This window comes from Epinephelus moara, chromosome 11 (assembly GCF_006386435.1).
Source record: "Epinephelus moara isolate mb chromosome 11, YSFRI_EMoa_1.0, whole genome shotgun sequence".
In the NCBI taxonomy this organism is placed as follows: Eukaryota; Metazoa; Chordata; class Actinopteri; order Perciformes; family Serranidae; genus Epinephelus; species Epinephelus moara.
Window position 1 is genome coordinate 4,302,738 of NC_065516.1, and position 27,277 is coordinate 4,330,014.

At 42.0% G+C, this 27,277-nt stretch overlaps 1 protein-coding gene across 1 annotated transcript in view; it reads left to right on the forward strand.

The window, feature by feature from the left end:
- dnah5l (dynein, axonemal, heavy chain 5 like) overlaps window positions 1-27,277 on the forward strand; it is a 208,353-nt gene that overhangs the window by 81,171 nt on the left and 99,905 nt on the right. Inside the window, exons 49-63 of the mRNA XM_050056535.1 lie at window positions 4,877-5,064; window positions 5,310-5,504; window positions 5,641-5,775; window positions 11,518-11,575; window positions 11,851-11,982; window positions 12,684-12,901; window positions 15,396-15,530; window positions 15,704-15,880; window positions 16,027-16,116; window positions 18,151-18,285; window positions 18,397-18,498; window positions 19,841-20,008; window positions 21,753-21,959; window positions 22,341-22,433; window positions 22,910-23,146. Coding sequence (XP_049912492.1) covers window positions 4,877-5,064; window positions 5,310-5,504; window positions 5,641-5,775; window positions 11,518-11,575; window positions 11,851-11,982; window positions 12,684-12,901; window positions 15,396-15,530; window positions 15,704-15,880; window positions 16,027-16,116; window positions 18,151-18,285; window positions 18,397-18,498; window positions 19,841-20,008; window positions 21,753-21,959; window positions 22,341-22,433; window positions 22,910-23,146 — 2,270 coding nt within the window. The remainder of the gene's footprint in view (window positions 1-4,876; window positions 5,065-5,309; window positions 5,505-5,640; window positions 5,776-11,517; window positions 11,576-11,850; window positions 11,983-12,683; window positions 12,902-15,395; window positions 15,531-15,703; window positions 15,881-16,026; window positions 16,117-18,150; window positions 18,286-18,396; window positions 18,499-19,840; window positions 20,009-21,752; window positions 21,960-22,340; window positions 22,434-22,909; window positions 23,147-27,277) is intronic.

Genomic DNA, 27,277 nt, shown 5'->3' on the forward strand with positions numbered 1-27,277 from the left:
TATTTCGTAGTGGACTGTTAGGTTTGATTTTCTCCACCTTCTCTCAGCACTCCTGCAGTATCTTTTCAGTTGTTTGATTTCCTGATTTCTCCACGGGGGTGTAGGTTTTGTTCTAATTGTTTTGATTAAAAGTGGAGCCACTGAGTCCAGCGTTGACTTGAGTTTGTTGTTAAAATTGTCCACAATAAAATCACAGGGTGTTGGTAAAATCTCTGCAGTAGTGCTCTGTAAAATCTGGATAAAATTTGCAGCCACTTCAGAAGTTAGGTAGCGTTTCCTCACTGTTCTCACCGGGGCCTCCTGTTGGTTAAAACTGGTGATGTTAAAAAACACACAAAAGTGGTCGGACACAGCCAGGTCAACAACAGAGGACACACCCACGGACAGGCCATCGGTTATGACCAGGTCCAGGGTGTGCCCTCTGCTGTGGGTCGGCTGCGTGATATGTTGTTTAAAATCTAAACCGTTTAAGAGGTTTAAAAATTCTCTGGATACTGGGTCCGAGCTGTTGTCAATGTGTAGATTAAAATCACCAGTTATTAAAATCCTGTTGTAGGTGGAGTGAATGATTGATAATAATTCAGAGAAATCACTGATAAAAGAAGTGGAGTACTGGGGTGGTCTGTAAACCGTTATGCAAAGGATAGGAGGGCTGCTAAAAACAAAGGCATGATGCTCAAATGACGTGTAACTGCTAAAAGAAACTTCATTTGAGGACATTGTGGTTTTTGTTACTGATGAAGTTCCGCCTCCTCTTTTACCTTCCCTAATAGAATATAAAAAGTTAAAATTTGAATGTCCTGTGTTTCCGGTTGCAGAGAAGGTGCTACTGAGGGAGAAGTGTGTGTGGTGCAATGTGTAGTGGAGGAGGGTGGAGGAGGGTGGAGGTGGGTGAGCAGTGAGTCAGGAGGTGGCTGTGGTGCAGGATCGGACGGTCAGGTCAGTGTTGACTGATAAAAGCTGTGATCCCTCCTGGTTTGGGTGGAGGCCGTCCCGTTTAAAAAGGTGGGGTCTGTTTAAAAAAGCTATAAAATTGTCCACAAAAGGGATACTTTTGGACAGGCAGTATCCCTTCAGCCACAGGTGCAGCTGACAAAGGTGGCTGGTGGTGACGTCACCATAACGAGATGGGGGGAGCGGGCCGGAAATAATTAGCCGCTTCCCCGTGTCCAGCAGGCGGTCCACCAGGGAGATGAAGTCCTGCTTGAGGACCTCTGACTGCTGGTTCCAGGACCAGCCCCCTATGCTCTACGTCATCGTGAGGGATCTCATTAGAGCTACGAGCCCAGCCAGGTGACGACAGGGACCTGTCACGGATCGGTCAGGGCTCTACCACGGGCCAAACAGAAATTTGAAGTGGCTGCATATGTACATACATGCATGCATACATACATACAGACCCTGTTTATGCAAAAACCACAGCCATTTCCAATTCGGCGTCTGAAACAACACTTCTACTTCGAAGGTTGTGCTCCATGTAGAATCTCCTGACGCTCATTATGAAACACTGCGTGTGTCTTGCCACTCTCAAAAAGTTCACAGAACAGGTCTGCATAAGGCTGGAGTGCGGCCATAACTAGGCTACAAGTAGTTGAGAATGGAGCGCTCCTCTGCGAAGTTCAAAAGTTCCTCCGCAGATCTCCCAGCATTCCCTGAATTTATCCAAATATCACAATAACAAAACAAAGAAATTAAAAACCTAATTTTCACGTTCTTCTGTTTTAATTTTAAAACAAAAAAACAACTACAACAGGTGTAATTTCTGTTGTTCTGTTTTCCCGTTTTTCTGTTCTGGTTTTAAAACAGAAAAACGAGATGGTTTTGAAACGGAAAAACGAAAGAACGAAGGGTACACGGATTCTGAAACTGCGGTCCTGAAACTGCAGCCTCCGTTACTGCAGCATCACCTTACCCTAGATGCACAATCTAACGCATTGACGGATTGATGCTGACCGAAGTCATTCATTCCAATGGAGGTGAAAATGACAGATAGTAACGGACTAGCGTGCAGCACGGCAGCAGTTCCGTTGATCATCGGACCGTGGAGGCGTTGGATTTTTCCTACTCGGGCGTTGACAACATGGGAGAAATGGAGCATTACGGTGTAGGAAATAAACTGCAATCGCAATTGTAAACAAACAATATCTCATTTATTTATGCAAAAGAAAAATATGCATAAGCTTTTTTTTTCCACTATTAAAAGTGATTGTTGACCATAGGTTGATTTCTATGTGGTTGATAATTTTTTTTTATTATTATTTTTTTATTGTTATTATTTTTGAATTTTGCGCTCATTTCCATAGCCCATTTTGCGCCTATATATCAGCTCTTTCAATAGTACACTACTCACCTCGTCTCAGTTCAGTTGGTAAAGTGACAGTCAACATGAGAGATCTTCGCAGGAAGATATTGCTAGCTCTTCTGCTAGATGACTTCACTAACAGCTCTCACCGACAGCATGTTAGCTAGCCGCCCACATCTGGCCAGGTCCATCAACGACGGAACCTCGCAGCGTTGTTCTGGGGGTGGGGAATGCGTTGGGGAAACGCTCCGTTAAAACAGGAAAAATAGGTTGTGCACCCGGCGTTACCCCCAATTTCCACATACTCCGTTTTAACGACGTGTATCTGGAGTGACCGGGAACGTGTACCCTCGCCTACTGGATGCGTTTCTGGAGCATTGCGCAGTGTAGCGGAGCCGCAAGCTCACATGGGAACTGCGAGATCACGTGATAAAAAGCAATAGACAAAGTGTGAGCCAGACCAAAACAATAGTTCATTCAGAAGGAGAAAGAGAGAAAACAAGTTCAACTCGAGATCGCCTTGTTGTTCACATCAACATTACTTCACGATTTAAAAAAAAAAATTGAGAGTTTACAATCCGTAGTCCATGCATTGTGTTGTATTTTGAAATTTACTGGATGCTGTGTGCATTCCGTTTCCAGTTTGGTGCGATCTGAGCTACGTGGCTTGACGTGAAATGGAAGCGTAGTCGCTGAAAAATAGACCTGGTGCGTATCTCCAATGAAGCGGAGCGGGGTGCAGCTTCTGGGACGCTCCAGAGACGCACTGTGGAAATGCAGCTATTCACTAGAATGGAAGCATATATGCTACGTAGTGCGCTACGCTGTTCTGCGCGCCGCTGACGGAGTATGTGGAAATTGGAGGTTATTCCCACCTGCGCGCGTTTTGATAACATCATATAACACCCCTCATGGGGAGGCACTCATGTGATTGGCTGTAAAGGAGTGAGACATCTGATTGGCTGCAGACAGTCCCCTCTTAGAAAAAAGGCATTTGTGAATCGAGTCATGTCAGGGGAGTCTCAAAACTTGCACACACAAATGCAGGGAAGTTTACAAATTAAAAGCACTTTGTTAATGCAGGTTTGACAGTTCATATATCAATGTAACAACCTGAAAATGAAAATTACAAATACTTTTACATGCGTACATTTGTGAATTTCAATTGCAAATACTTTTACATGCGTACATTTGTGAATTTCAATTGCGCATATTTAAAACAAGAAATATTTGTGTGTGCATCACAAATATGTTTATAAATATTATTTTTTATATGTGGATTTTCTTTTACTTATATATGGAATGAACCATATTTTTAAATTCCCAAATACATTTGTGATTCTTTTTTGTGCATTTATGGCATTTTGAGACTGTTCTAGCTCCATACACCCAGGTGTCTGTAGCCAACAATGCCATTTGCATTTACATATTCCTGGGCATCTTAGCAATGTTTGAAAAATGACATTAACAGAACGATATTGTGCTAGATTTTAAGATCACAGTGTGCCATCTGCAGCTTTATACATTGTAAAAACTGAAAAAAAAAAGAAGTCAACTAAGTCTAAAAGTGAGCGAACATTGCTTCACTTTGACTCAAACTCCAGTCTCCTGTGTGAAAGTTCTGTTATTGACTCATTCATCCACCACATCTTACTCCTTTCATGAACTGTGTCAATCTCTATACTATGTCACCTGTCTTTTTGGCAGTATATTTGTGAGTTTTTTCAAGTAAATATACTACATTAACATTTGAGATGAGCTAGTACTAGCCCTAATCATGACCTCTTTGTCCTAACCCTAACCACTTCCAACCTCAAGCATCAATCACAGCACACAGTGGGATCCATAATAACAAGTTGTAGAGATGGGTGTAAATAGCCAAATAGCTGCAGTGTGACAAAACGACACAAAACAGACACAAAATGGAGCAAAGGTATGTTCAAAATTTTGACCCAAGACCCAATCCAGTTCAGGTTGGTCCACATCTTTGACGGGGCAGATCTCCCTGAAGACCTTTTATTCCAAGGAAAGTGTCAACAACAAAAAAACAGACCTTCTCATTACATTCATAGACTTGACCAAGACATTAGATCCTGTTTGGTGGTAATGGCTCTATATGGGGTCATGAGAAACTTTGGGAACCAGAAGATGTTCATATCGCCTACATCTTTGTTTCTTTCTGGCTGGAAACAGAGTGAGCATTGTACATCCCTGCTGTCTAATTCAAGAAGGAGACTCAGGACATTCAGTACAGAACAGATGGTACCTTCTTTAACTTAGGAAGGCTCTAGACCAAGATACAGATCTACATGGGCTGCTTGTCTTCTTGTCTAATAAAACGTCTCCTAATCACTGTAGCTGTACCTGTTGGCCTTAAGGTCAGCACAAAGAAGACTCAGGTTACGTGGTTACTGACCGCTGGTAAACCATATGAAGATCCAAAAATTACAGTCAACAGGTACAAGCTAGAAACAGCGGCCAGATGTAGAAAATGTTACTACATAAGCACCATAGAGTCTTCTGGGATATTGCCAGTCTTGCACAATGTCATCAGTTTGTTTTGTGTCTTTACAGGTCTGGCCCAGTCCGGAGCCTGGGGTTGCTTTGATGAGTTTAACCGCATCGAGCTGCCGGTCCTGTCCGTCGCTGCCCAGCAGATCTACATTGTCCTGCAGTGTAAGAAGAACAAGAAGAAACAGTTCGTCTTCACTGACGGAGACGTGGTGGACATGGACCCTGAGTTCGGCATCTTCCTCACCATGGTAACTGAGCTCTGACCTGATGAAGCACCCTGTAAATGGTGCCACATAAACTTGCCTTGTCTACAGTTGGTTTCATACTAAAGTTTAGAACATATTAAAGTATCATACTCTTTTAGTATACTAAATACCATGCTAGTCTGGTTTTGGACGCAACGAACAGAACTACCTCAAAACTAGTTTTAGAGCTGCTCCACCTCCGAATCAACCACAAATTCCAGACTTTAACTTACTTCTTGGTCCCCTAGAACCCTGGTTACGCCGGTCGTCAGGAGCTGCCAGAGAACCTGAAGATTCAGTTTCGCACAGTTGCCATGATGGTCCCAGACCGAGCCATCATCATGAGGGTCAAACTGGCTAGTGCAGGTTTCCGTGACAACGAGGTCCTCAGCAGAAAGTTTTACACCCTCTACAAACTGTGTGAGGAGCAGCTCTCCAAACAGGTAGGAAGAATAATGACAGTGATACTGCTGATACTATGACCATCATAAAAATTCACCTTCAGAAACACTCTTATCTGTTGCATGAAGTAGCTCTTGTACATTTAACTTGACGGATTCAGTTCTGTCTTTACACCAGGTCCATTATGATTTTGGTCTGAGGAACATTTTGTCAGTTTTGAGGACACTGGGAGCTGTAAAGAGATCCAACCCATCGGAACCAGAGAAGACCGTGGTGATGAGGGTCCTGAGAGACATGAACCTCTCCAAACTGGTGTGTCTTACTAGTTTTTAGGTGGTGTGTGTGTAACCTACACTGTGGAGAGCTTACTGTGTAAGCTGGGTTGCACCATTCATTAATTTTCCGTAACCACTTATCTTGTTGTAGTGGGGTGGCATAGCTATAAAATCGTTCATTTCTGTGATAAAAGCACCAAATTTGGCAGATGTGTTGACAAATATATTTAGAACAAATCTGGATATTGGGACATCAGAAACTTGCCCCCTGGTGGCCAGAGCAGGCAATTGAATCCTACCTGCCCATGGACCCGTCCCATTAATAGAGTGTGCCAGGGCTGACGTCAAAACCCGGAAGTTTAGCATCGCGCTGGTTCCCGGAAGAGAAAGTGAATGTGATTTTTGCATTGCGATTTGGATTATGTCAGAAAATAAGCTCTGTGGCTAACACAAGTTTATGATACTTACAGGTTTTGTTCAGTGAGATAATCTTCACATATGAACACCTTTCATACCGCATTTGAAGCTTAAATGCGATCGCCAGAAGTAAAAAGCTAACGTTAGGCTTTAACGGACTACATGACTACTCCACGGTCGCATGACTCTTGACGTCACCGCCACTAAGCTTTCAACTGATTTCGGCCGCTTTATTTTAAAAACATTGTATAATGGGGAAATCGGACTGTTTAAGCTAAATAAGAAGCTGTAATGGCGGACTGCCAGCACTCTCGCCTGTTCGGGGGTGATGACGTTTAATGTCCCCGACAGGGTTTGTAGTCGTATTGAGCAACTTGTTAGCAACCGCCTTTTTTACGACACGTAAAAGCTTCAAAATTCACAAGTAGGGTATTTACTGATGTGTTTTATGTCGTAGAACAAAACCTGAAACTCGCTTAAGCTTTTGTTAACCACACACCTTATTTGAGGCATTTTACCAAAATCCCATTCACAAAATACTGATTGCATCATCTGGGATCTCCTGTGGTCCACTTGCCAGCATCAGTAGTGCATCTGTCAGTTCTGGCAGCGACTTCCATGTTGACCATGCTGCCTTCTTTCCATGTCCAGCAAAGCTGGCCGCCCATTCACCTCCATTAATTTTTTGGATAAGGATTACGTGAAAACTGTCCAACCGAATTTCACAGAACTTGGTGGAGGCATGTAGCATGGTCCAACTTAGAAGCCACTACATTTTGGAGTGGATCCAATTAACGGGACGGGTCCATGGGCAGGTAGGATTCAATTGCCTGCTCTGGCCACCAGGGGGTGAGTTTCTGATGTCCCAATATCCAGATTTGTTCTAAATATATTTGTCAACGCATCTGCCAAATTTGGTGCTTTTATCACAAAAATGAACGATTCTAGAAAAATAGTACAGGAGCCTATCCCAGCTGACATTGGGTGAGAGGCGGGATACACCCTGGACAGGTGGCCAGACTATCGCAGGGCAAACACAGAGAGACAGACAACCATTCATGCTCACATTCACACCTATTTACAGTCACCTGCAAGTCATTGGACTGTGGGAGGATGCCGGTGTACCTGGAGAAAACCCATGCTGACACAATCCAAGATTAGTTCTAGTTTAGCAAAACTAAGTTTAAAATGAGGAAATCCACATTTAACATTAAACACAGCTCTTTTGCACAATTAAAAATGAATCTGTTTAGTAAATAAACCAAAATTAAATACAGTTTAAAAGAGCTAAAAAGTCAATTAGCCTAAGGTTACTCATGAAGGCTTGACAGAGAAGCTCTAATTTCTCCTCCTTTGAGAAAAAACCTGTTGGCTGAATTAATGGAGAAATAGGGCCAAATAGTAGAAGTTTAAAAATAGCAGCAGGGACAGAAAAAAAACTGCCTGTTAGCAGCTGGCAGAGAGTTTTAACGTTTCTTTCTTTTTTGTCATGTTTAATAACAACTGGTCCAATCATCCTCTTCAGCTCCATAACAGTTTTAGTTACGAGTGGGTATCTTGAGAGAAATTCCCTTTGCTGTCGTCAGGGAACTTGATTAGTTTGCTCAATCCATTTCAAAAAGGCAGCCATTTTAAAAGTGAAACAACCACAGGTGTGGGTTTAAAGATCATACTGGATCACATTTTAAATTGGAGTTAAAGTTTAGAGCAAGAGAATACAATTGAATCTACGTAGATTTAGAAAGTGAAAACTAGACTGATTTCTAGACTGTTTTCTCTTTAAACATCAGTTAAATTGAACCTTTTATAATGTTCAGATAGATTTAAAGTTTGGTTCATGTTACAACCTAGCTCATATAGGGAAATGGAAGCAACTTAAACTAGATGTTTTTAGTGAAATGGAGTTCTGTATTAACAAAGGAGTTTGGTAATGTGACACAAACACAAATATGAGGAAATCTGCAAAGACTCAAAGAAATATAACTAGGGCTGTCAATCAATAAAATATTGTAATCATATTTACAAATTTCACTAATCGTGATTGATCATGTTTTTTATCAGATGTTTATATTATTCCATTATTTAACTGGTCTGCAGTCAGTTTCCACCCATTTATTAGTGCTGTAGTTAACTTCTTTAATATAGTTTCAGCCACAGGGCTGTGACAATTCGTTCACTCCAAAATAGTGCTTTACCGGCTTTAGTGATGCAGTTGCCTGCTGATATCAGTCTGATTAGTTGCAGCTTTGTGCTCAAGCAGTTTCATGACTGTTAAGGGACCCCAGTATGCAGAAATATTCAAATACAATAGGTAAAAATAACACATTTATACTGCATGCAAATAAGTGCATAGGGTGCGCCCAAAACTGTGTGGGACTAGCATAAAGTGGACATGTCTGTAAAGAGGAGACTTGTGGGTATCAACAGAACCCTTTTTCATTCAGATATCTTGAAGTAAGAGGTCAAGGGGCCTCTGTAAAAATGGCCATGCTGTTTTTCCCTTGCCACAATATAGCTTCGTTCGTGAGAGGCTAGTATGACCTGGTTGGTACCACTGGATTCCTTCTGTCTTCTACTTTCATATGATACCAGTATAATCACTCCAGCCCAGTACACACTCTTAAAGACAGAAGTGCCAGCTGGGATTGCTGCAAATTAACGCAGTTTAAAGATAAGACCTTAATTGCATTTTAATGAACACATTAATGCAGACAGCCCTAAATGTAACCAAAGGAGGAAATAAGAGTTACTAAACTTACTTTAACAAAAGCAAAAATGAAAACCTAACTTTCCTAACTCACTTAGTGGAAAAGGAAACAAAGACACAAACAAAAAAAACAGATGAAACAGCATCCCTACACTTAGTGTTTCCAACACAAGAAATGATACAGCATGAGTGCTCTGTCAGTATTTAAAACTACCCCTTGTCCAGTCCTCAGGCAGTTTAACAAGTACCTCAATACTAGTTCTGTCCAAAAGCTAATTCAAAAATTAACTATATACAACACAAGAGGCACGCTGGCAGTAGGAAGACTGTCAAGATGGATAGCCTTTTGTAGCATCTTGGGTCCTGAGCTGCATCCTCTGGATTGGAGAGCTGACCCAGTGCCACTCTAATCAGAATCCTTGGCTCGTCAAGACTGGAAACAGGAGTGGGGACAAGCCCCACCTCAGCAGGTGGACCCAACACCCTAATTAGGGCACACAGCATTTTCTGGTTAAGATATAGCCTATGTCAGTGATATTTGGGATTTAAGAGCATTCTTTGGACATGCATATGACACATTCAGAATATGTGTCTCAACTGGGATTTGTACTGCAGTTTGTGACACATGGCCTTTCCTCTGTTGATTGTCAGCTCTGTGCAATGTCACAAATCAACTCACCAACAGTTTGCAGGCTGGGGCAGAAATACATGCCCAAAATAAAGCCCACATTTCTGGTCTGAAGGAGAAACATACCTACTTTTAAACATTATGACAGACTTGGATAGCAACCATATACCTACCAGGTTTTTTGATATGAGCAAATTTCACAACACCTTTTCAAGAAGGTGATTGAAGGAATGAAAGAGAGAGGCTGAGTTCACATGATCCAACAAGTCCACCACCAGTGGAAGACTTCAAAAAATCCTATTTTGATGCAAAGAAGCAAATGGCCGAAGCCATTCCACTTTTCTATTTTTAGACGAGATAAACAACACGATAGACCACGTTAATCAGAGTATACACAGTTGCATGTAAATGTAAATATTAGCGTAGTGTTTGTTTAAATGCATTTGTTTTTGCCCTTATTCCCAAAAAGACAATATTCCTAATGAACTATTTACATGTGTAATTAAAATAAATATTCCACTAATATTCCTGTTAACATGCAGCCGTGCATACTCTGATTAACGTGTCCTAACATGTTGTTTATTACATCTAGACATAGAAAAGTGGAACAGCTGGAGCCGCCTGTTATGTAGCTCAAAGTTTTTAGGTTAAAGCTCGATGTTGTGATATTTTCACAAAAACCTGCTGATATTCAAGTCTTTCATAATGTTTAAATTGAGGTGTGTTGAGAAATGTGAAGAAAAGCCCCGGAAACATTTTATCAACATGCATCTCTACCCCACAGCCTTCGAACTGTTGGCAAGTTGGTTTGTGTACAATGTATCCATGACAACACACAGAGCTGACTGTAAACAGACAAGAGGCCATGTGTCGCAAAATAAAACCCCATTTGAGACATATATTTTAAATGTGCTGTGTGTGTGAGAAGTCTGGGAGTGCTGAGGACTGTCCAAATTCACAATTCATCCAGTCCACAAGGGGCTTCAAGCAGACTGTCTGCAGACTTCCAGAGAGTCCGCTTGGGGTGCAGACTTCAGAAAACTTTAATGATTAAATTTCCCACAAATCATTGCAATACTGACGTGATGTTGTATTTTTTTTTTTTTCAATAGCCACCTAAAAAACAAAACTTATGTTTAACATCATGATACAGAGACATGTAGAAATATGGGCTATAGAGGGGAATCAAAATGTATTGTATTATTGCAGCCTACCCTATAGGGTGCGCAGTGTAATGCCAAATAAAGGCTAGAAAAGTGGCCAAAAAACAACTAAAGAAGGTCTTCTGACGTTGCTAATAGGACAACCAATTTATTTAGTCATAGCTTGGTCCTGATTTACAAACATCTCAGTATTTGAATGTCTGCAGTCTATATGGCGTACAGAAATGTATGTTGTTCACTCACAAAACTACCCTGTACATGAGATTTATATCTTGTTATCTGCAGGGACTGATGAGCAGACAGAATATGACAGCAGCAATCACTGTGTACATGATTGTAATTGTTGTCCACGGCAACAAGTAAAACAAACTTGAGGCCTGTCTTTCAGTGGCTTGCGGTCTCTGCCATTGCAGACTTTACGTGATGATGGTGAACTCGTCACACGTCACATGACTGAAGTCCGCAAGGGCTCAGTCCACAGGTCCAGAGGGTGGACATCTGGATGCAGCCAAGGCGACAACCTAGGATGCTCCCCCTCAGCTCAAGGAAATATTTTCCCTAAGGGACAGACTTACCAACTGGGCACTAACTCCACCACTAGCACTACACATCTGTAACGGCAGCAGGATGGAATAGATAATAGAACTGCAGAAACTAGAATGTGTCTGACCTAGTGTGCAACCTGCTTTTACAAAACTCAGGTTGGCACTGTAACAAATATTGTTTTGTTTACGGTTATGTTTTGGTGATTTTTCACTTTTGATTGCAAATTTAAATTTGAAAGAGATGATAGTATTTTAGCCAGTGTAACCATGCTGTGACATTGTCCCAGCAGTAACATGGCTTCTCTGTGTGTCTCTGTAGGTTGATGATGACGAGCCTCTGTTCATGAGTCTGATCAATGATCTGTTTCCTGGTATTGGTACGTTTCTGTCTCGCATCTAATCCAGAACACCTTTCTGTTGATGCAAACTATGTAGTTTCTAATCATAGGGTTTGGGATGTGCAAACAATAACATGACCATTTGCAGGATATATCTCCATGAGGTGGCAGCTTTAGCTGTCATTTTGTTTATTCATATTAAACTCACAAAGTTGATTATATCATGGACATTGACAAATAAATTGCAGATCTTTTTATGAATCTTATTATTAGTTTTCTAAGTATGTTTTTTGTTGAATTCTCCTCCTCTGTAGTTCTGGATAAAGCCGGGTATCCAGACTTGGAGTCGTCCATCGTCAGTCAGGCTCAGCAGGCCGGTCTGATCCCTCACCCACCCTGGATCCTCAAACTCGTTCAGCTCTACGAGACGCAGAGAGTCCGACATGGTACGGATCATCACAAACAGAATACACAACATCCTGATGACCGCTATATTCTTAGAGCCTTAACAGAATATACAGTTAATCCCAAAGGAGGTACTGCAGGAAAGGTCATTAACATCTAAATGGTCCATCCTCTGGGGAGGGGGAATATGAACTCCAAATTTCAAATGCCTAAAGGAGACCTATAATGCTTGACCTTATATTCTGTCATATGTATATATAACGTTACAGCATCAGATGTTCATATTAAACATGCCCAAAGGTTCACATAATGAGATAGCTTATGTTAAAGTAATCCCTGTGAGTCAGAGTTTATGTTAGGCAGCATCATGTGTTGGCCAGCAGATAAAAAAATATCAATGTTAAAAAATATCTGGTGGGAAATATGCTAAATTAATTAATGATATAAAAACCTCAAACTAAATAAATAATGGAGCCACCCTTTAAATAGCTGAGAACCTCCCAGGAAGTAATGAAATGAAGAACCAGAAAAATTAAGCTACATTGTTTTTCCCTACATGAAGACTGTTTTAAAGCGCTCTCCATGCAACCTGGGATAAAAATGCAGGCAGAGAAATAATAAATCCTTTATTTTTTTGCTGACCTAAATTAAAGTAGGAAGTGCACATTGTAACAGAAACACAGAATCATCATTGAGGGTCCTCAGTATCGAAGATGAGCTCAGCTGTGGCATGCTCCTGCAGGTATGATGACGTTGGGTCCTAGCGGTGCCGGGAAGACGACCTGCATCCACACACTGATGAAGGCCATGTCAGATTGCGGCTCCCCACACCGCGAGATGAGGATGAACCCCAAAGCAATCACGGCCTCACAGATGTTCGGCACGCTGGACGTCACCACCAATGACTGGACTGATGGCGTCTTCTCCACTCTGTGGAGGAAGACTCTCAAGGCCAAGAAGGTTTGATTAGATGAATGAACCGATGCAAAATCAAAGGGGCCAAACATTAATACAGCTTTACTAACTGTGGAAAGTTTCAGAATAAATACAGTGCTTCTATCAAGTTTAGGTTTGAACAGACTGCAGCTTTCAGATTTGGTTTGCCTAAATATGTCATTTACTTTCACAGAGTTAAACTCTTTTTTTCTGCAGATCTTTAGTATCAGATTTTACACACATTTAGCTGATTAGCTGTAACCAATTTGTCTGAAAATCTAATTTAAAAAACTTTTGCAGGCTGCGCAATATATCAGGGTTTTTTTTTATCTTCATCAACCTGCGTGATAAACACTGCGATATGCACTCGTGTGTCAGAGGTAAGCTGCACTTTAAAATATAATTCTTATTTTTTATTGGTACTGTTTGTGTTCAGAAAAATGTTGGATATAGTTTCCTTTCAAGCAATTTGTTGTATGTTACTAGTTGACAGAAAGCAACAGAAAACAGTGCACTTTAATATCTGTTTATCGCAACGAATATCCAGTTATCCAGATATGCAACAATGTTATCATATATTTTTCTCATGTCATGCAGCCCCAGTGTTAAGAGTTTTGTCACCATGTCATATGTCGTCTCTCCAGAGCACTCATAAAGCACTGAAGCAAGTGAAAACAATTCACAGCACTGGTTGGATTACAGATTGCCAACTGAATCAGATAAACCTGTTCAACTGCTGTTCAGTATCTGGACAGGAAAAGATTTATTCAGAGTGCCTTGAATGCCTAAAGCGTGTTAACTCAACAGTGCTTAAGGCTGCAAAGCTGAAAATGTTGCAGAAATAAAGTCCTCTCTTTATTTTCCCTCCAGTTATACTAAACCTGAAGCTAAAAGCTTCAGTGTGCTGTTTAATATCTTTATATTAACAAGGTCCAGTCTTCTTTTTAACATCTTAGGAACATCACCAAAATGTGTTACTTTCTGGGTTGTACAGACACTGAAACCATCGTATGCACTTTAAAGATCAAAGTAAAGTTTATATCTTGTTAATGTACAGTATTTTTTTAAATGCTAAAGGACATAGAGTTAAAAAAAAAACAGTCAACACCATGGCTCAGCAGTTTTGCCTTGGAGCTGCAGTGTGCCAATTATAGTCTCAAAAACACAGATTCAGACAGCCAGGGTTTGTTATGTTACAAACCTGAGAAACATCAACATAACACTACAGCAAAACAAGGAATATCAGAAAAGAAGCAGGTGTAAGTAGTAGGGATGCACCAATTTGCCTTGTTGACTGCCATTGACCTGTAAGATGACATTCACTGATGGCAGTGGCTGACGTTTTTCTGACATGTCTCATAAATTTTCAGCCCAATTCAGTAAGCGAGTATTGGGAAAAAGTAAATAACAGCATTCTCATGATGATTTTCAAATGTTATTTTGTAAAATGTAGTTTTTGGTGAGAAACTTTAATAAATACAGTTGATGTTTTCACAGCAATGTAAATTAGATATCAGAGAGGGAGTTATGATATATATATGTGTGTATATACATATATATATATATGTATGTATAAATATATAGTAAAAAGATTTTTAATTATTTTTTTTAAGATAAATTTTATTTGAAAGGTTATATTAAATGTTGCTTTACAAATTGGGTTGAATTTGTGCTCATTCAGAGACAGCATAATAAAGGAGTGAATTACTGTAAAGGTCCAGTGTGTGGGATTTAAATGGAATATAATGTAATTAGTGTTTTCATTCAAACAAGATTCATTGTGTTTTCGTTACCTTAGAATGAGCCATTTATATATCTATACAGGGAGCAGGTCCTCACCTATGAAGATCGCCATATTGCACTGCCACTTCTACAGTAGCCAGAAAGGACAAACCACACACTGGCTTTAGATAGGGACATTCACAATTTTGTGTTTTCATGTCAGCCACTGTAGTTAGCAGGCCCTTTGCGACAAAACCATCTGGTTTTGTCCATACTTTTTTATTCTGTGTTTTTACTGGTTTTAATCACCTGATCTGCTTGTTTTTGGAGAGGAAGAGACCTCTGTGGGTAATTCAGCTCCCAGTAAATACCTCCTGAACAATGAACACCGAAGGAATTCTAACCAGAAGAAGTTTCAGCTGTTTGCAATCTGCAGTCATCACCACTAGATGTCACTAAACCCCCTTAAATCTGACACACTGAACCTTTAGGCACTTTGTAATCTCTGGCTCTGATCAGTACAATTAATAGATGTTATATTATTATACTTATTGCTAGAAATTTTTTGAACAAAATGAAAGTGTATAATTCTAAAATGAGCATCAGGAATTAGTCAATAATATTCATTATTTATTAATGGTATTTGATTTCATGGCAGCTTTCAAACTGTTGTTACAGCATGACATGTATGGGCGGAGGCATGCTAAAACCTGTACTGTGTGTGTGTGTGTGTGTGTGTGTGTCTGTCTGTGTGTGTGTGTGTGTGTGTGTGTGTGTGTGCCTGTGTCTGTGTCAGGGTGAATATATCTGGATAGTGCTGGATGGTCCCGTGGATGCCATCTGGATTGAGAACCTGAACTCAGTCCTGGATGACAACAAAACTCTGACGCTGGCGAATGGAGACCGAATCCCTATGGCTCCCTGCTGCAAGGTGACATCACAACATCCGTCCGTCTGTCCGCGTGTTTGTCATGTTTAATTTTTAGTGAGCAGGTTTATGTTGCTGCATGACATTGTGATCCTGAGCCAGAAGAGATCCAGAAACTCAAACTGAATCATACAGAAGGTCCAAAGTGAAGCCTTGTTCTTGTGTCCTTCCTCCAGATCGTCTTTGAGCCCCACAACATTGACAACGCCTCCCCAGCCACGGTGTCCAGGAATGGGATGGTGTTCATGAGCTCCTCAGTGCTCGGCTGGAGCCCCATCCTGCAGGCCTGGTTACAGAAGTTACCGGAACAGCAAGCTGACACCCTGAAACTCTGCTTCAACTGTTGCTACCAGGTGAGGGCAAGACTCAGACTTGAAACTCGCAGCAGAGAGATAATCCATCAAATTGGTCATTTATTTTGAGCTCTTTATGTGCACTGAAGTGCTTGAATAAAATAAAAATGTGTAATTTCTCATGTGTTTTTCTGTTTCTTCTACAGGGCTTGTTGGACTTTATCTCCACTGCTGTGTCTCCTAAGATGCAGGTGTTGGAGTGTATGTACATCAGACAGACTATTGACCTGCTGCAGGTACGACACAGACATTAAACACAGGAGACACCATGGTAGAGCACAGATTGCATTTGTTGTCACTGTTGTATGGCTGCCTGTACAGTGGTGAGGTCTTTATGAGAGCACTGCAGCGTGCAGCTGTTTAACAGGCTGCAATGTAACCACTCGGGGCATGTTCACACCATCAATGTACATCCACTAAAGTGTTTTTGTCACTAACAGGCTCACATAGTGTGCCCCAAGAATTAGTCCTAAAACCATGAAATGAGTACCCACGTCTTGAAATCGGTGGGGGGGTGGGGGGTGGGGGGGGTGTTAATGTGTTTTTGGTTAGATGTCTGAAATAAGGTCTGTGGTTAACTCAAGCTGAGGAGACTTTCACATTTTCCTCTATGAAATAAAATATGTCAGTAAATACCATTCCGAGAATGGTTACGTCACCCCAAACACGCCTTTATAGCCCCTCTGTGGGGGTTGTTGTCCATCCATATCCATCCATCCATTTTTGTAACCGCTTATCCTCTTGAGGGTCGCGTGGGAGCTGGAGCCTATCCCAGCTGACATTGGGCGAGAGGCAGGGTACACCCTGGTCTATGTTGCCAGACTATCGCACACATAGAGACAGACAACCATCCACACCTACGGACAATTTAGAGTCACCAATTAACCTATGCCCAACCTGCATGTCTTTGGACTGTGGGAGGAAGCCGGAGTACCCAGAGAAAACCCACGCTGACACAGGGAGAACATGCAAACTCCGCACAGAAGGGCTCCCTCCTGGGATTGAACCAGGAACCTGTGCTGTGAGGCGACAGTGCTAACCACCACACCGCCATGCTGACCTTGTTGTGGAATAAAGAGACTCAAAACACATTGGACTGGATGGTTTATTCACGAGAACGCCAAAGAATTGGTACATCATGACAATTTATAGTGTCTGACATACAAGCAGTATCAGTTCACAAATACAGTATGTGACACACCCTCAAGCTTTCCCGTACACACATTAAAAAGGTGCTTCCTGTCACTTAAGCTGCTGTTTCCTGTTATTAAAATAACCAGCGCTGGGAACATTTGCTTCTCCTCACATACCCAAATTTGGTCAGAGTCATGTCAGGTCATCTGCAGTACAGGGTGATGTTGAGTTATGTGATCGTGGTGTAGTTGTTAATAGCAAGTATCATAATTGTTTGACACAATGTATTTTATGCAATAATCCAGAATCCAATGGAAAAATCCTAATGGCTTTTGGGTGCGGGGACCGCGGTGATGCTAACTTCCTTGTGGGACAACAAAAAATGTTTTCTATTATTATTGTAAGTGTCTGACAACATTATGGAAATGATCCCTACAGAGATGAACCTTTTTGTTGAACAGTAAGATCCTTTTTGTTTAACCATAAAGAGCTCCAAAATCACAATTGCCAAACCCACCAGACTCACATTTAAATAATCACTGATTTTATAATCGTAAAGCACACTTTAAAGTCGACAGAAACAAATAATACAACTCACAAAAATTGTCTTGGGTCAATTTCCCAATGTTCCAACAGTCACCAACTCTAGTTTGGTTGAAGTACACCCTTTATTCACCTGGTTAGATGTGAAAATATGCTGGCTCTATACATGCTTAAATGACTGTTCATTTAAATGGAGTCTGGAGGGTTTGGTGATGATGATTTTGGAGCTTTTTCTTGTTAAACAGAAAGGATCTTACACTTACACACAAAAGGTCTGTTTCTGTACGGTTCCTTAGATTTGGAACCTGAGCCTGTCAATGACAAAAAACGCCAACACTTTTAGTGGATGAACATTAACAGCGCTCAGTTGCCTGCAGGGATTATATTGCAGCCTGTTACGACTCTCTCAGTACTTAAGACTTTTTGTTCCCATCAGTCCCTTGGACACAAAAACATGGAAAATAGGGTACAGGTTAAAACATACCGCAGTTAACCTTTAAGTTTTAAGATACAAAATATTTTAATAAATTCCTCCTCTTTCATTCTGTTGATGTGAGTTTTTCTTTAAGTATTTTTTACATTTGTGTGTTCAGGGTTTGCTCCCAGCAGCAGAGGAGAAACAGGGTTGCCATGGCGACGTGGGTCGACTGTTTGTATTTGCAGTGATGTGGTCTCTGGGAGCACTGCTGGAGCTCGACGACAGAGCCAAGATGGAGGCCTTCCTGAAGGTGTACTGATGCGTTTTGACTCTCTGTGGGTGACACTAGGGTTTGTAGAGTGTGACGTGTCCTCTAACATGTCCTGTTTGTTGTTGTTGTTGTTGTTGTTGGTATTTGAAGCGCCACAGCTCGTCTCTGGACCTGCCACAAACTCAGGACAACCAAACCATCTTTGAGTTCACTGTCAACGAGCAGGGACAGTGGGAGCACTGGTCCAACAAGGTCTGTGGACACTGAAGACAGTCATTAATCTTACACATACATTTAAGAATATGTCTTAAACACACTGACAAACACTGAGCACATGGTCCAGGAGGTCCAGGACACTTTTAATGCCTCAATGCTGGCCATAGCCGTGACCTCAGGCATCATGTTTTCAGGTCTCATTCTGGTGAATGCAATATCTCAAAAACAGGTTGAAGGAATTTCTTCAATTTTGGCACAAACATCCACTTGGACTTAACAGTGAACTGATTAGATGTTGGAGGTCAAAGGTCAAGGTCACTGTGACCTTGCGTCTGCCTCATTCTTGTGAGCATGACATCTCAAAAACGCCTTGAGGGATTTATTTTTTATTTATTTATTTTTTTCAAATATGGCACAAACACTAAACAATGAACTAATTAGATTTTGGTGGTCAAAGTTCAAGGTCACTGCAATGCTATGTCTGTCTCATTCTTGTAAACACAATATCTCAAGAATGCCTTGAGGAAATGTCTTCAAATTTGGCACAAACGTCCACTTGGATTTAAGGATGAACTAAATAGATTTTGGTGGTCATAATTCAAAGGTCAAGGTCGTGGTTATTCTATGTCTATCTCATTCTCATGAGCGTGATATCTCAAGAACACCTTGAAGGATTTTTAAAAAAAAAAATCTGACACAAATGTCAAACTCAAGGATGAACAGATTAAATTTTGGTGGTCAAGGGTCACTCTGACCTTGTGTCTATCTCATTCTCATGAACATAATATCTCAAGAAGGCTTCAAGGGCGTTTCCTAAAATTTGGCACAAACGGCCACTTCGACTGATGTCTAAGACACAAATGTCTAAGAGGAAAAAATGAAGTGATGACATTTTATATCCAAAAGGTCAAAGGTGAACTTCACTGTGACATCATCATAATATTCTGCAGATGCATTGTTTTTATTATTATTATTCAATGTCATATCTCAGGAACAGAGGGGGAGACATCTGGTCAGAAACTGAATTGGTGACTCTAATCCTGAAACTGTACTGATCTATGTTTTCACAGACATGGATGTGACCTGTCACTGAAACTTGACTTGCTTACAGAGACATACAACCACAAGGTTGGAGTACTAGTTACACATGTTGTGTATCTTTTCTCTGCAGTCTGTCGTTAAAACACACATCTAAAGTGTAATATCCTGCAGCATCACATCAGGACTGTCAGGTTGTATCTTCTGTAACTCAAGCTAGAGATACTAACCAGTATATTAAATTAAGTTCAGGTGGTTTGCTTAAAGCACTTCTGAGTGCTGACACTTCATTCCAACTCAGCATATGTACCCTCTTGTATATGTTATTGTCATGATGTAGGTCCCAGAGTATGTCTACCCTAAAGACCATGTCCCAGACTACTCATCCATCCTGGTTCCCAATGTGGACAACGTGAGGACAGACTTCCTGATGCAGACCATCGTGAAGCAGAGGAAGGCTGTGCTGCTGATTGGAGAGCAAGGAACCGCCAAGACCGTCATGATTAAAGTAAGAGAGGAGTGCCAAAACTTTTCTCAACTTTCCAAGTTGTTGTTCTGGCTTCAGGGGCATTCAGGTGAATCTTTCTCAGGAGCTAATTTCTCTGATTACTACAAGACAGCATGATTGCATTACTGCAACCTTGATTCCAAAATAGTTGGGACGCTGTGTAAAATGTAAATTAAAACAGAAAACAATGATTTGTTAATTCCTTTTTGACAGATAGTCAATTAAATCAGTACAAAGACAAGATATAAACTGATAAACAATGTTTTTTGTAAATATACACTCATTCTGAATTTGATGCCTGCAACATGGTATACCGGTAATAAAGTTGGGACAGGAGCATGTTTATCACTGTGTGACATCATCTTTTCTTTTAACAACACTCAGTAAGTGTTTGGGAACTGAGGACACTAATTGCTGAAGTTTGTCTTGCTTGATAAATGACTTCAGTGTCTCAACAGTCTGGGGTCTCTGTTGTCATATTTTGTGCTTCATAGTGCTCCACACATGCTCAATGGGGGACAGGTCTGGACTGCAGGCAGGTCAGTCTAGTATCTGCACTCTTTTATCACGAAGCCACACTGCTGGAACACGTGCAGAACAGGGACGTCCCTGAAATACATCATCTGGGTGGCAGCATATGTTGCTCTAAAACCTTTATGTACCTTTCAGCATTCATGGTGCCTTCACAGATGTGAGAGTTACCTATGATACCATTGGCACTAACACACCTCCATACCATCACAGATGCTGGCTTTAAACTTTGAGCTGGTAACAATCCGGATGATCCTTTTCCTCTTTAGCCCGGAGGACATGACGCCCATGATGGATTCATCAGACTACAGCACACTTTTCCACTTTGTGTCAGTCCATCTCAGACAAGCTCAGGCTAAGAGGAGACAGCAGTGTTTCTGGATGTTGTTGATAGGTGGCTTTCACTTTGCAGGGTAAAGTCTTGACTTGCATCTGTAGATGCAGCGATGAACTGTGTTTACTGACAGTGGCTTTCCAAAATGTTATTTAGCCCATGTAGTAATATCCTTTATACAGTTATGTTGTTTTAATGTAGTACAGTGTGAGGGGTTGATGGTCTTGGGAATTTAATATTGGTTTTTGGCCTTGCCCTTAACATGCAGAGATTTCTCCAGATTCTCTTTATTTTTGATGATATTATGGATTGTGGCTGTGAACTCCATAAATTCTTTGCAATTGTCCACTGAGACACATTGTTCAATGATGGAGCCTGTCAGTTTAAGTGTATATTTACATAGCTGAAACATTAAACATTTTGTCTTTGTGCTGTATTCAATGAATACTGGTTGAAAAAGATCAGAAAATGATTGCATTCTGTTTTTATTCACGTTTTGCACAGCATCCCAACTCTTTGGACTCAGGGTTGTAATAATATTGTTAGTAGTTTAACTTTAACATAAATGAAAACTAATCAGCTGCAGACTCTATAAGTTTTTCCTGCTAACTAGTTGCAGTTGAAGGAAAAACTAAAAAGTGTAAAAACTCGCAATGTCCCACTTTAGTCAAATTTATGTAACAGATACTGTTGGTGTCTCGTAGTCAGGGGGCATAGTGAGGGTGGAGTCGGTGAGAGGGAAAGCAATCTTTTCCCTCAGTGGTTTTTAAACTAAGAGAAAAGTGAACACACTCCTTAACATCCAGCCATGGTGTTTGTAGTTTGTTTTTATCGTCAGCTAACTAAAGCTCCGTGTGTCTCCCTGACTCCCCCCTGCAGGGCTACACCAGCAAGCTCGACCCAGAGCTCCACCTCAGTAAGACGGTGAACTTCTCGTCGGCCACGCTGCCCAGCATGTTCCAGAGAACCATCGAGAGCTACATTGATAAACGCATGGGCGCCACCTACGGGCCACCGGCTGGACGCCGCATGACTGTCTTTATAGATGACATCAACATGCCCGTCATCAACGAATGGGGAGACCAGGTCAGCTTCAGGCTTTCTCTGACTCGTTTCTTTTCTTGCTTCCTTGCTTTTTTTTTTTTTGTTCTTTATTTTTTTATAATATTTAATAATAATTATTTTTTTACAAAAAAATTCAACATGAGAACAAAAAGTAAATCTGTTTTTCTTTTTTAATTATTACAAGAAAAAAAATTCAAATAAGAGATGACCAATCATGTATTACATTCTAATTTCTGCTTGCTTGCGCCTCTCTTCAGACAACCTGTCAGATATTGTTGTACCCGACATGAGAAACAAGTGTGCACTGTGTTTTCGTCATTTTGTTTTATTGTATTAATTACACCTGACAGTAACTAATCAGATTGTTGAGCTCAGTTCCTCCCTGCCCTCTGCCTCCCTCAGATAACCAATGAGATTGTGCGTCAGCTGATGGAGCAGGGAGGTTTCTACAGTTTGGATCGTCCAGGAGAGTTCATCACTGTGGTGGACGTTCAGGTAACAACAAGTGAACCAGCAGCTGGTTGTATATAAGGGGGAGATTGTGGTGACTCAAAGATCCTCTCTGGTGTCAGATCACATTTTCATGATACAAACTGATTTCTTTCCCCGCAGGCAGAGGTGGGTTTTAATTTGTTTCTTTGTTGCTTTCACTTTCATTCTGTCATAGGTTTAAAGGTCAGCCTCAGTTGGAAGTTGAAAGTTAGGGTTTTCTATAAATCTTAAGTGGTGGAAGTTTGAAAAATAAGGTTAAACAAATACAGATTTTTTTTCTTTTGACTTTGAAAATGGGTATTCAGCTTTTAATGTTTCTCTTGCAACCTTTTAAGATATTTTGAAAAGCGCATTTTTTAAGAAAAGCTAGCAAATTAAGGTTTGTTTGTCCCGATTACAATGACAGCCCTCTAAACAACATTAGAGTTAGATGATGCCACTCTTAATGAGTGAATAAAGAGTGTAATAACCTTTAACAGCTGGTGGCAGCCATGATCCATCCAGGCGGCGGTCGGAACGACATCCCCCAGCGTCTGAAGAGGCAGTTCTCCATCTTTAACTGCACGCTGCCCTCCAACACCTCCATAGATAAGATCTTTGGAACCATGGCTCAGGGATACTTCTGCTCGGAAAGAGGCTTCTCCGCCGACGTCTGCAACCTGGCCGCGGCCCTCGTTCCCACCACCAGACGGGTGTGGCAGGCAGTGAAGGCAAAGGTAAGATATTCATCCTACTATTAAAAGGAGAAACCTCTGTCCCTCCGTCCGTCCCTCCGTCCATCCGTCATCATCCGTTTTCCTCCTCACTGCTTTGACCTACTTCTCTGAACATGCACATAGGCTTTCATCTTGGTCATGTGCAGGCAGCCACAATGCCGTTTTTTGCATTTTTCCCACATTTATACTGTTTATATTCGCGTTTTTGTCTTCTACCCATTCATACTGTGAGCACCATTAACAGCGCGAGCTGCGCATGCACGCTGGGACCACAGTTTGGCATGGAAGCCTTTATCTCCATCACTTGCGGATTGAAACCTGTATGTGTGTACCTGTGCCCCCGCGCACGGCCCCGCGCACGCGCGTGCCTCCGTGCCATCAGCCAGAACTATGCTCCATGTATTTTGCCATAAAACATGTTTCTAAATACAGTGTGCATTGTTTGTCTTACATTAATATTTATTACACAGTGCATTTACAGTGCTCTGATTTTGCATCTCCTCTAATATACTGTTTTGGATTTCTTATTCCTCTATACATAACACATCCCCGGGTATGGACTAGTAGCTAAGAAGTTAACTAACTGTGCGCACATGGGAGTCGGTGTTGTCAAGTGATTTCGTCATAAACCTTTGGTAATGTAAAGCGAGAAGTATACTTGCTGCGTGGCCAAACATACGCGTACATGGTGTGCTGCACCTCTGTGTATACTTGCTGCAGCACGGATGTTCGTCGATGCAGCCAAAACTTCTGATACTGGTGGTCTCCGCTAGGGGCAGACCGCAGCACTCAGATGCAGAGGTCGCAAAAAGCGAAGAACGCGGTGACAGTGTATTTCCGGATAAACACAAACATGGACACTCTCGATGAAGAGGAGATCATAATTTTATTGCTTTTGAGATCTCGGCAGAGGAAAAGGCGTCGTCTCCGCCGTCATCGGAGATGGTATGTGCGGCCCCTTAACCAATCACATGGGGAGTTTGTTTCCCTTGTTTTACCCATGCGAGCCATCGATGAGGAAAAGCACAGGGAATTCTTCTTCTTTGGAGTTTTACGGCGGTTGGCATCCGTTACGTTGCATTACCGCCATCTTCGGGGTCTACCTTGCTCCTACATCTTTCATTCCATTATATCTTTTTCACCAGTCCACCTCCGACCTCACGTTCACAGTCTTTAGGTATACTTAGCACGAGCGCCTCTAGTGTTCATGTCAATATTGCATCTTGTGTATGCGTCACGCTACCTTGTAGCAAAGTGTGCGGTCTACGCCCCAAACGACCGCAAAATACGCGTGGCAGCCAAATGTGCACGAAAACTGCACGCGTTTCGTGCAGCAAGTATACTTTAGCCTTAAACCTACGTGACAAAAAACTCCATATATATGAATGTGCAGTAGTTATGGTAGTATAACAGCCTGTCACAGGTTACAGCGTGATGATTAGAGGAGCATAAAGGTCCTGGTGGGAAAAAAAACTCAATCATTTAGGATTTTGCTAAAAGAGGACATTGCCTGTTGATTTATATCAATAGATGCCAGGATGCATTATTGTAATTGGGAGCTTTTTAAATGTGTAATTTGTGGTAGATTTTATTTTGTTGAACTATTAGAATCTGAATCTCACTCTGAATTACTGTTGTTGTTTACAAACTAAAGAAATGAGAGATCATTTTTGTTCAGTTTTTCATGAATATTTAAATGCAAACTGATGTTGTTTTTTACCTATTGTATTTGAATATTTCTGTACACTGGGTCCATTAACAGTGTTGGAAATGCATATATTGTGTATGACTGGGCTCACTGAAAGATTCAGTGAGCCCAGTTTTATTCATGTGTGATGATGTCCCCATAGTAGTCATTTCACCATAGTGCAAGGTTTTTTTTTAAACTTCACAACCACATCTGGAGACCTCGAGCATTCCGAGGATGTTTGGCTTTCACACATATGGACAGCAGGAGGAGTTTCTCTGCAGTTTTCAGAACAGAAGTGCTTGCATCTAATCACTGAAAAATGTAGTTCTGACAGAAATCTCCAAATGTCAAAAGTTTTTGATACCAAATCACTGCATGGATTTTTCTGTAGCATTCCTCAACTTTTGACATCCCGTCACCTCGGCTCTTAATTTATAACTTTAAACCACTTCTATGCCACGTCTAATGAACTACTTTTAAGATTTTATTTGTTTAAAGTCTGTTCGTTTGGCCGGATGATCGGCGGATTTTGAGCTTTTTGGACACGTGTGACTGGTGCCGACACAGCCGCACCCCAAACTTCAACTTTTAGCAACAATCTAGTTTTTCTCTGCCCTACAACTGGATTAACTACAATGATACTGCCTGCCTGAGAGTGAAAGTCCCCGTGAACACTTTTTTTTTACACCTTCTGTGCCATTTTCTGGACACCGGAGTGACTGCAGCTACCTGGTGAAACTCACTGGTTTCTCCCGGACACTCATTCACCTCTATGCGCCGGTAAGTCCCGCTTTCTACCGGACCCCAACCCACCCTGATCTGAGTCAACACACTTTTGTAGTCCCCGCGTGTAAGTTTTTACTGTGGCTCATACCAACTGTTAAAAAAATAAATAAAATAAAATAAAATAAAAATTAAAAAAAACCTTGAGAAAGTAGCTTTCTGGAGAATATAATCACGTCATTACGCATTACACCGTTGCTGCCGGAGTTTGTTTTCTGTTTCCTTTGCTACCCCATCTGTCCCCCATGGCTCCACTCACCTCTCCACACCACTGTGACAGCTGTATCCACAAAACCCAGAAGATCGCGGAGCTGGAGCAGCGCATTTCCAACCTCTACTGGATCAGGGATGAAGAGGCGCGGCTTGACTCCGTTGTCGCTCCAGGTCCCGGTCCCCCTGGCAATCCTGCGGATCTGGACTCAACCATCCCAGAATTTGGTCCCGGCTCCATGGATACAGCAGATCCCAACCCCACTGGCTTGGCCCCAGCTGAGCGGTCAGCCTCGGCTCCTCAGCTCCGAGCTGATGATCCAGCCGCCACAGTGACATCCAGGCCGGCCTCCACAGTTCCAGCCCCACATCCTCCGGCGGAGGACCCGTGGCGGCTGCTGGGGGCCAAGCCTAAACGGGCGAGCAGCAATGCAACTTTAGCTACTTTCACCTTCAGTCCAAATCCGAGGTTCAGAACTAAAAACTCCACTCCCAACCAAGAGCCATGGTCCACAGTACATGTAAAAAAGCGAGCGAGGTCCAGCCCGATACATGCTCCACCTTGTGAGCTCCAACTGGAGAACAGATATAACATCTTGAGTGTTGAGGAATTCCCTGTTGAGGAATTCCGTCTGCTGCAAACTGTCCATTCTCCTCCCATTTGCCCTTCGACTGATTCACTGCCAGCAGCCCGGGGGGTTGGGGGGTCTGTTTCGGGACCCCCGTTCAGGTCCGCGACCTCCTCTTCCAGGCGCAGGATCGTGAAGGAGGCTGCTCTCAGGGCGAGACGCTTCAGCGGTCTTCCATGCCGTGAAGGGTCGTGTGAGCCCCCAGCCACCGCTGAGGTTGTGACCTCTCCGCACACTCCGCAAACAGTCCCCACAGAGCAGCGGCGCTCGCCCCCTCGTCCTCGGCCACTGTTCCCCCTAACCACCACCATAGTGGGTGACTCCATAACCAGGAACATTCGCTTTTTTAATTCCACCACCCACTGTTTTCCAGGAGCCACTGTCACAAAAATCAGAGATAAACTCCCGGACCTACTGCAATCATTTCCACACTCCATTAAACGCCTGATCTTGCACATCGGAACCAACGACGTGGTCCGGGGTCAGTCTGAGCTGCTAAAGAGCGATTTTAACAGTCTGTTTTCTGCCTTAAAAGACTGCGGGATGTCAATCTTCATCAGCGGCCCTCTTCCCACACTCGGCCTCGGCGCAGAGTGGTTCAGTCGCCTCCTTTAACTCCAGTCTTGGCTCCGAACCGCCTGCAATATCCACTGGTTTTATTTCATAGACAATTTTAACTTATTTTGGAACCGCCCCTCCTTTTATCGACATGACGGACTTCACCCGAGCAAGTTAGGAAGCCGCGTGTTAGCAGCCAACATACAGCATACCGTACACACAACGCCACTCACACATGCATGACTGTTTACGTGCCACACC